Genomic DNA, 10,562 nt, shown 5'->3' on the forward strand with positions numbered 1-10,562 from the left:
GTGAGGGAAAAACCAGAGTTTTAAGGGGCTATTGTAGGGATAAAGGCCCAAAATTGTATATTGGGCCTTGGGCCTCATCTGAGGATATGGGAACGTTCGAGGAGGAGAAAATAACCGTGAGAGGTTCCAAGTTTAAAGTCTCGTAAAGAAGGAACTGATGGAGGGCGGTCCGAGGAGTAATTTCTCCTAGGATGTGATGAATGCGGTTCAAATACGTATTCCAAAAACCTAGGCAACCCTCCAGAAGGCTCCCATGATAAGGGTGTGAATCATACACGTATAAGAGTGATAAGAGCTCAGAAATATCTAAGGAAGAGCTGCTGCCTCCGCATTAAATGCATTGCAGCAACTTTTCTGACCGCGTTTATGTGAAGAAGACCTCTGAACAGTGTTTTCTTGGCCACCGCAACTCACAGAAAGCTAGAAGGGGTGTCTGATGGGACGGGCACTCAAGTGGTGGCCTAGATGATCGACAAATGGAAGGCCAAGATCACCAATAGGGACCTATATAATGAAAGAGACCGTCTATGAGTGGGGGATCGAAAAAAAATAGAGAAAGAGCACTGTAGCAACTAGAGTTGCACTTGTAATCAGTTTCATTGATCTATACAAATATTCGTTTCCTCGAATAATACATGAACCAAACCCTACGGGTTTTGCTCTTGTATGATTGCCATTCAAACCCCTTTTAGCCGTTGTTAGATTCACTTGGGCCTAGTTCTTTGACCTACTCTTTATAAATTTATTGTATTGGGCTCATCAATCCACAACCCCATACATATTGGGCCTGGGTTGCAAATCATGCCCATACAATTATCTGTCATTCTTTTTCACTAATTTAAGTAAAAATATTAAATTTTAAAATCCTAAATTTTAGGTTATAAAATCTTTTTTTTTTAATAACAAAAACCCGCGTTAAGTTAGATTTTAAAGCTATATTAGAGTTGAAAAAAAGAACCCCTTATCCTTATCCCATCGTTCATGTATTATTTTTATTATTTTTATGACATTATCCCATATAGTTAAAAGAATTTCTAACTATCCACCACTCTTTTCACTTATCTAAATAAAATTATTAATTTTTTAGACCCTAAATTTTAGGTTAAAAATAATTTTTTTTCTTATAAAAAAAAAACCACATTAAGTTAGATTTTAATGCTAAATTAAAGTTGAAAAAAAAAACCCTTATCTTCATCCCATCATCCATATATTATTTTTGTTTTTTTTTATGAGATTATTCTATATCATCCATGTATAATTTTTATTTTCTTTAATGAGATTATTCTATGTAGGTAAAAGAATTTCCAGTTATCCACCACTCTTTTTCACTTATTTAAGAAAAATTATTAAGTTTTTAAAATATCCTAAATTTTAGGTTATAATTTTATTTTTGTCAAATCATCTAGTGCAGTTACAACTTAAAAGAATAATCACCACTCTTCTTCAATTATCTTTTGTTTATAATCCAAAATTTAGATTCAAATAATAAAGGTTAAGCCACAAAACATACCTTTACCTTTCTTCCTCTCTCAATTTCTCAACAAAGAATTTTGTAGAACAAGATTTGTACTACACCAATTTTTTTAGGTACTTTTTTTCATTACATAAATAAAATCTCCATACTTCATATTATTTTTGTAGGATTACGATTTGTAGCCCAAGCCCAAAAGAGATGGAATGTGAGCCCAATAAGCCCAATACAATGAATTTGTAGAGAGTGGATGAAAGAACTGGGCAATCTGTAAATTAAACAATAGCTAATAAGGATTTAAAAGATGAATAAGCACAGAAACACACTTAGAATTTGATTAAATTGGTGTCCAAGGAGATGAACTATGAACTGAGCTACTGTTTCAAAAAGCTAATACAATCCTTAATGCTACAGTAAATCTTTTTCTCTCTCCTTTTCCTCATTTTTTCCAATCCCTCTCTTATGAGAGGTCTTTTACATTATGTAATTTTTCCTTAGACCATCTTGTTTGTAAACTTGTTAATCATCTAAATCTTCACTTGAGTATATGTCCCATCAGGCATCTTCTTTGACTCTCTTTGCATGGTGGTGGTTGAGTTTGCAATGTTCAGGGGTTTTCTCCATATAAATGCGGTCAGAAAAGTTGCTGCAGTACATTTAATGCGGTGGTAGTAGTTTTTCCTTTAGATATTTCCGTATTCTTATCACCTTTTTACGTGTCTGAAGTTCATCCTTATCGTTGGAACTCTCTGGAAGATCACCTAAATCGCTCCAATACTTGCTTGATCGATATTTATCGTATCCGAGAAGGATATACTTCTCGAACTACGCTCTTCCATCCTTTACCTATGTGATTCTCCACTATCGGGCCTCTCCCAATCGTTTACTCCTTCTCGGACATACCCACATCCTCAAATATAGGGCCCAAGACCCAATATACGAACTTGGGCTTTTATCCCCACAATTTTTACTTTAGATTAATTACTTCAAATTGTTGCTACTATTGTTATTATCTATCTATTGCTCATCACATTTAATTTTCGATTAACTCTTATTTTGCCTTATTTTGTGGTCCATTCAAGGGAGCATATGAATCTTTCAAATGATGAGATGTCATATAAATGCATTCTACCAACTAGTGAGTACCACTGGCTTTATTTTACCTTGTTTAATATCATTTGTTTTCTTATTTTTATTTGCTTTGATTTGATGGGAAAGCTCTAACTTTTAGTTTTTGGTTTTGCGATAGGGATTATCATAAATTTATTCAAAACTATATATTTCTTTAGGCGTAATTAAGATACTCTTTTGTATATTTATTGTTAATTTTTCATACATATTCGATTTTAGTTTTGAAACATTTTTCCCTTTTGGTTTTCAGGTTTGCTTTTTGGGAAAAATAAAATTGGCACAAGACTTTTTCTCCTCTAATTATAGTTTTTACAATTTTTCCCCTTAGCGATGGCACTTCCACGGTATGCTGCTCCATCACTGAGGAGGGAACCAAGTTTCCTTTGGGATGGTAAAATGTATCTACTCTATCCATTCACGTATGGTGATTATATAATTGTTTTTTTTACATAATCATCTTTATATGAGCTTTTTTATGGCACTTAAAAAAAAAATTTACAAAAGTTTATTCCTTCTTTATCATTTATATATATATACATATATAAAGAGGGAAATTTTTTATTTTCCAATTCCTAATCTTATATCTATGCTTTATTTCATCCCTGCACGTTTATTTTGAAAATTTTGACTTTTGCATATGTATAGTGGGTATTTTTTTTTTCTTTTTTAACAAGATTTTATGCTACTGATGTTCTTGAACAAATTAACAAGGAGCCCTCATTCTTCTGGATTCTACATATTAATTTTTATATTGCTCCATGCCTGCAATGAATTGTTCTTTCAGGGTTTCTTTTTACGGGGTAACTTTTGTTAGCAAGTTGGGCCACATTAACGGAGAGATTTAAAAATGAAGCAGATGACAATGTTAAATTTTTGTTGCTTTCCTCATCTTCAGCTGCAGATCAATGGAAACTTAAATATTTAAAGAAGTGGGAATTGGAGAAGTTTGGTAATTAATTTAGTCTTGATATAAGAGTACAAATGGAATTTGTGATGTACATGATATTGAAATATAATGCGGTATTATCATCCTTAATTTTACATTTGTACGAACATTCTTTTATTGCTTTGATCAATGGTTTGCTTTTGTATAAAAAAAAAGGACTTAGCATTAATACAGGGATTTTTTAAGTAAGTCTCCATTAGTATTGATAAATGTAAAATTTTTCGGTTGTGTGTTTGATAAAAATATATAATTTTATATCTCACAAATTCCTAAACTTTGTGCTTATATGTATAACATGCAAGAAATATAAATAAGGTGTCCTCAATAATGTGTCTTATAGGTTCACCTCTATGAGGAGTTATTTTTGATGTACTCATTTTTTGCCATTTAACAATTATTTTAAATCAGGTTTATAATACATTATTTAACTAGAGTATAACTACAAAAGAGTCTAACATTTGTAATTGTAGACTGAAGTTATAAACAACGGACACTAGACACATACAACTAATGTGGGATAAACATCATTTTTTTTTAGTAAACAGTAATACTTATTAGACCGCATATGAAAATAATAATATTAGTGTTTTAAACCAGATTTATAATACATTATTTAACTAGAGTACAACTACAAAAGGGGTCTAACTTTTGTAGTTATAGATTGAAGTTATAAATAACGGATACTAGACACACACAACCAATGTGGGATAAACATCATTTTTTTTAGTAAACAGTAATACTTACTAGTGTCCGTTGTTTATAACACCAGTCTACAACTACAAAGGTTAGGCCCTTTTATAGTTGTACTTTGATTAAATAATGTATTATAAATTCGGTTTAAAATACTAATATTACTATTTTTATGTGTATTCTAATAATTACTTTTGTTTACTAAAAAAAAAAACAATTATTTTAATTGGGGGCAAGGGGGCAAGGGAAAACTGGGTTCAATTAGATAAAATTAAAATCAGAAACTTGCCAAATCATTTCTCAAATTTCCTAAATATATGTATAATTTATCAACTGCTTCAACTACAATGACGGCTATTATTTTTTACATCATTACGAATTTAGCTTTCATATTGCTACATTTAGCTTAGTGAGAGAGTATAATTAATGGTGTGTGTGTTTAACAGTTAGTTTGTTTCTAAAAAAAATATTGCTACATTTTAGCAAATACATAAATCTCATTAGACAAATACATAGAAAGTGTTCAATTTGGGCAAGGGGGCAAGGGAAAACTGGGTTCAATTAGATAAAATTAAAATCAGAAACTTGCCAAATCATTTCTCAAATTTCCTAAATATATGTATAATTTATCAACTGCTTCAACTACAATGACGGCTATTATTTTTTACATCATTACGAATTTAGCTTTCATATTGCTACATTTAGCTTAGTGAGAGAGTATAATTAATGGTGTGTGTGTTTAACAGTTAGTTTGTTTCTAAAAAAAATATTGCTACATTTTAGCAAATACATAAATCTCATTAGACAAATACATAGAAAGTGTTCAATTAGAGATTAGCACCTGAACACGCACTTGTTTAGAGGCTTTTTTTCTCCTAAAGTTTCATAATTTTCATTCATCATAATTCAAAGTGTGATGAAATTGAGTAATGTTAGTGGCTGGTGCCACATAAAATGGCACAACTTATGCCACAACTCGCCATAGCGAGTTGTGAGTAGTAGAGATGTATCCCTACATGGATTTATCATTATACTCCTATCACTCACAAGTCATCACGTGAGTGAGTTATGACACAAGTTATGCCATTTTATGTGACAGTCGACGAAATTTATATGTTTGAAAATGAAATAATTTTTTTTATTTTATATAAATCTCATCATGTGAGTGAATTGTGACATAAATTATGTCATTTTATGTGGCACTTGATGAAATTTATACGTTTGTAAATGAAATAATTTTTTTATTTTATATAAATCTCATCACATCCTTAAATATATTTGTGATTGAAAAATATAGTAATTTCAAATAGTAACAAATATATATGATTAACTTTTAGGATAAAATTTCCTCCAAAAAAAAAAAAATTCAGGAAAAAAAAAGCCCCTAAAGTCTAAACATGGGCGGTGTTGATAGGCTAGTATGAGATAAACAATAACTAAGGACAAAAAATGAAAAAGAAAACTATGTGGCTGCTATAGTGCTATATAGGTTTGTTTAATATATATAAATGAAAAAAGAAAAAAAGAAGAAGCTAAGATTGATAGATCCGATCTGAAGACTTGGAGAGAGAGAGAGAGAGAGAGAGAGAGAGATGGCAGAATTGTTCATTAACCTTGCAGAGCAGTACGCAAAGGGTCGGCCTAGTTATCCTCAACAATTGTTTGAATTCATTGCTTCCAAGACACCTTCTCACGATCTTGCATGGGACGTCGGCACCGGAAGCGGCCAAGCCGCCCGATCTGTGAGTTCCTTTCTCCCTTCCGTACATTTAAATTGTATGTTCAACAAAACAAGGTAATAATAACAATAATCAGAGAAGATACATGGTTGTTTTCGTTATCGTTATTATGAGACAAAGATGTATGCTGTATTAGAATTTAGACCTTAGCTTCTCTTTTTTTTCTTTTTTGTTAAGTAATTAATTGAGAATAAGGACTAGCTAATAGAAAATTTACATTTGACTCTCAAACCCACCTTTATTTTTTTTTTTTTTTAAATATTGCTGTCAAGAGAGTTAAACGATTATACAAAATTCTAGTTAAGGGTCTGTTTGGATTGAATTTATTGTTACTGAAATGAAAACTGAAAATACTGTAGCAAAATAATTTTTAAATATGTAAATAGTATCGTGGAACCTATTTTTAATATTTTTTAGTGCGTGCTAAACAGTGCATAAATAGTATTTTTTGTCTCTTGTACAATAAAATCATATGATTTTACTGTTTACTGGCCAAAAAAAAGAGAAAAAAAGGAAAAACGCAAAACGTTTCAGCTGAGTCCATACGCCCTCAATGAAGTATCCGTTTGGACCTTGAATACAGCGTTTCTCTTCCAATGTTGCGTTTGCATTTTTTAGTGGCCCCACAATACTGTTCACAGAGCCGCATCTTGTGAAAAACACACTATTAAAATTTGTTACGGTGACCTGGGCCATACAGCTGGCCTACACTTTTTCTACTTTTTTTTTTCATTTAAATATGCCTATTCTACCATTTTCCGGTCCAAAAAAAAAAGTTTGCTTACCCCTTTTATATTTGTGTTCATTTAAATATACCTAGTCTACCCTTTTCCGGTAAAAAAAAATTGTTTGCGTTTTTGTTTTACAAATTATTTTTACAGTATTTTTAACAATAAATTTTTAATTTTTAATAAAATAAGTAGTATTTAAACATTCCCAAAAATCGTTTAGGAAAATATTTAACATACATAAAATTGTATTAAGAATGTTATGTAAAAGCTATCATATGGTAGGTTGAAACTTTGTTATATATAAAAAAAAAAAAAAACATTTCATTACGTAGAACTCCATCAAATCTTCTGTCCCACTTTTCCTGCTCCACTCTATACTCCACCAATAAATGCTTGCCACGTGTTCACCTAATTAATTAAATATTATCATTATTGACTTATTAATACTACAGTTATTAATTAATAGTAGTATTTAATTAATAAGGTGAACATGTGGCAAACATTTATTGGTAGAGTATAGAGTGGAGCAGGAAAAGTGGGACAGAAGATTTGGACTCCCACAATACTGTTCACAGAGCCGCATCTTGTGAAAAAAACACTATTAAAATTTGTTACGGTGACCTGGGCCATACAGCTGGCCTACACTTTTTCTACTTTTTTTCATTTAAATATGCCTATTCTACCATTTTCCGGTCCTCAAAAAAAAAGTTTGCTTACCCCTTTTATATTTTTGTGCATTTAAATATACCTAATTTATCTTTTTCTGGTAAAAAAAAAAATTGTTTGCTACAGTATTTTTGTTTTACAAATTATTTTATTATAGTATTTTTAACAATAAATTTTTAGTTTTTAATAAAATAAGTAGTATATAAACATTCCTAAAAATCGTTTAGGAAAATATTTAACATACATAAAATTGTATTAAGAATGTTATGTAAAAGCTATCATCCCAAGAAGCAGCCATGGTAGGTTGAAACTTTGTTATAAAAAAACAAAAAAATTTCATTACGTAGAACTCCAAAAAAAAATAAAGTTATTAGACAGTCCCTGATTTGTAGCCTACTTACATGTTCCACATATTGTGAATGCCTACCTTTATACCTTAATAATAAGTGCTTTGATTGCTCCACTGGCGGCGCCAAGGGTTAATCAGGGTCCCTGATTTTTTTTTTTTTTTAATATAACTTAATAGATTGTGAGTTTTAAATTAATATGGGTCTTTTAGCCCCTCTAGAAAAAAAAATTTGAGCATCCTAAAAAAAACACTTGAACACCCTTAATAACAATTGAGTCCATTAAAAATAAAATTCAACCTCTCCAAAATTTTTGTCCTTAGAATGTTGAAAAACAATTGTAAAAAATGCTATGTTCACTACATTTTCGCAATATTTTCGTAACAAATCCTAAATAACAGGTTATTACTAATGAATAGAAAATAATTTTAATTGTAAGTTCAAATTAGAACCAATAAAAACTTACAACTTAAGTTTTTTTGTGAAAATGTTGCAAAAATATTGTGAACATAACACTTCTCAAAAATTGCTTAAACAAAACATATTAGCCTAAAATCTCAAATCAAACGTTTAATTGTGATTTTTTAAATTGTGTTTCAACTAGCATATTTTAAAATTGCTATTTTTTATATAAAAAAAAATGCACACTTTTCAAATAACTAGTCTGTTAGTATTTGCTTTAGTTTTTAGCTGAATTTGTTGGATTTATGTGATATATTTTTTTTAAAAGATAATGTATGTTGTTTATATTAGTACTTATTAAGCAATATGTTAGTAATTGAATAGGAAATCAGTAGCTTAATATTTGCTTGGTTGTATATATTGAAAAAGACGTAATTGATAATACTAATAGTGAAACTATCATATCACACAGCAATTTTAAAATATGAAAACTTGTGAAAGAAAATTTTAAAACTTTATATATTTGAATATGTTTTTATTTTGTGGTGTTAATATATTGAAGTTTTATTATTAATAATTTTTTAAAATTTAGTAAACATATTAGCCTAAAATCTCAAATCAAACGTTTAATTGTGATTTTTTAAATTGTGTTTCAACTAGCATATTTTAAAATTGCTATTTTTTATATAAAAAAAAATGCACACTTTTCAAATAACTAGTCTGTTAGTATTTGCTTTAGTTTTTAGCTGAATTTGTTGGATTTATGTGATATATTTTTTTTAAAAGATAATGTATGTTGTTTATATTAGTACTTATTAAGCAATATGTTAGTAATTGAATAGGAAATCAGTAGCTTAATATTTGCTTGGTTGTATATATTGAAAAAGACGTAATTGATAATACTAATAGTGAAACTATCATATCACACAGCAATTTTAAAATATGAAAACTTGTGAAAGAAAATTTTAAAACTTTATATATTTGAATATGTTTTTATTTTGTGGTGTTAATATATTGAAGTTTTATTATTAATAATTTTTTAAAATTTAGTGTTTTTAATGATACCCTGACAAAACTTTCTGGAGCCGCTACTGAATTGCTTATTTACAATTTCATTTTTCAGCTAGCTGGGATCTACAAGAATGTCATAGCCACAGACACAAGCCCAAAACAGCTTTCATTCGCGCCAAGGCTACCCAATGTCAGATACCAACTTACACCTCCCACCATGTCTAGTGCCGAGCTTGAACGCAATGTTGCACCTCAATCAAGCATCGATGTTGTAACTGTTGCTCAAGCGCTCCATTGGTTTGACCTCCCTGATTTCTACCAACAAGTGAAGTGGGTACTCAAAAAACCTCATGGTGTCATAGCTGCATGGTGCTACAACCCGCCAAAAGTTAATGATTCAGTCGAAGCTCTCTTCCAACCCTTTCATTTCGTTTCTGTGGACCCCTATTGGGATGCATCACATAAATTGATGGACGACAGTTATAGGAACATCGATTTTCCATTTGAGCCCGTGGAGGGAGCTGATCATACTGGGCCATTTGAATTTGTAACAGAAAGATTGATGGATTTAGATGATTATTTTACATTCTTTAGATCGAGGTCAGCATATCAAATTGCGAAAGAGAAGGGTGTAGAGCATTTGAGCAATGATGTGATTGAGCAATTTAAGCATGCTTGGAATGAAGATGGATTGGACAAGAAGGTTGTTAAGTTTCCAGTTTATCTGAGGATTGGAAGAGTGGGGAATTCGTAAATCAAAACACTAGTTTAGATCTTATAGGAAATTGAAATAAACCATTCTGTTTCAAAGGAGTGATAGTCTTGATGGATCCATTTCCTTTGTCAATAAAATTGGGAGCAATAAATTTGTTGTGTTTATCACATTGCCGTTGTATACAATCTAATTCTGCTTTTGAATGCTAATGATTAGAAAGTAAATGATGGCTACCGAATATAATCGTTAAGGTTGTGATTTTGTTTATGAAGCATCTGAGAGGATTGCTCTTGATTTAGAGAGCCTTTATTTGATTTAATTTGGTGGCAGAGTGGCTGTATCCTGTATGTGCTAGTTAAACTGGAAATGTTAATGTCGCAAGTGCCAGTGTGCTTACCAATGGAAAATGGAATTGGTCGAAAGTGAGTTCAACTGTTCAAGAAGAACCAGAGATCTTATCAAATCTTCAATGACCAGCAACAAACCTCTTGGTTCCTCTAAAGTTGCTTATAGTATACTGCAAAAAAACACTTTTGACTGCTGTAACTCTACAACTATAGCATTCTCAGTGGGGAAGAAGTAGGATTAGTGGGCATGAGAGGGATTTTTCATCTTGCTTGTGGAAGGAAATCTAAACTTGGGATTGACATTGTATTGGTACAATTTGAATTGTTGTGTCTCGTTTCTCGTTAATTATAATCCTTTTCTTAAAA

General features: G+C 30.7%; 1 protein-coding gene across 1 annotated transcript; it reads left to right on the top strand.

Moving 5' to 3' along the window:
* Window positions 1-5,735: 5,735 nt before the first annotated feature.
* On the top strand, window positions 5,736-10,562 carry LOC111991632 (uncharacterized). The gene is made up of 2 exons (XM_024023423.2): window positions 5,736-5,980; window positions 9,247-10,562. Exons 1-2 carry the CDS (start codon window positions 5,831-5,833, stop codon window positions 9,886-9,888), a joined length of 792 nt encoding a protein of 263 aa, XP_023879191.1. The 5' UTR covers window positions 5,736-5,830; the 3' UTR covers window positions 9,889-10,562.

The sequence above is a fragment of the Quercus suber genome, unplaced genomic scaffold (assembly GCF_002906115.3).
Source record: "Quercus suber isolate HL8 unplaced genomic scaffold, Cork oak 2.0 scaffold_9, whole genome shotgun sequence".
Classification (NCBI taxonomy): Eukaryota; Viridiplantae; Streptophyta; class Magnoliopsida; order Fagales; family Fagaceae; genus Quercus; species Quercus suber.

What these genes read in the sequence shown, in the direction of transcription:
- LOC111991632 (XM_024023423.2), top strand. Translation starts at nt 5,831, where the DNA reads ATGGCAGAATTGTTCATTAACCTTGCAGAGCAGTACGCAAAGGGTCGG. An exon ending in GCGGCCAAGCCGCCCGATCT is followed by an intron (nt 5,981 to 9,246) that starts GTGAGTTCCTTT and finishes TTCATTTTTCAG; the next exon opens with CTAGCTGGGATCTACAAGAA.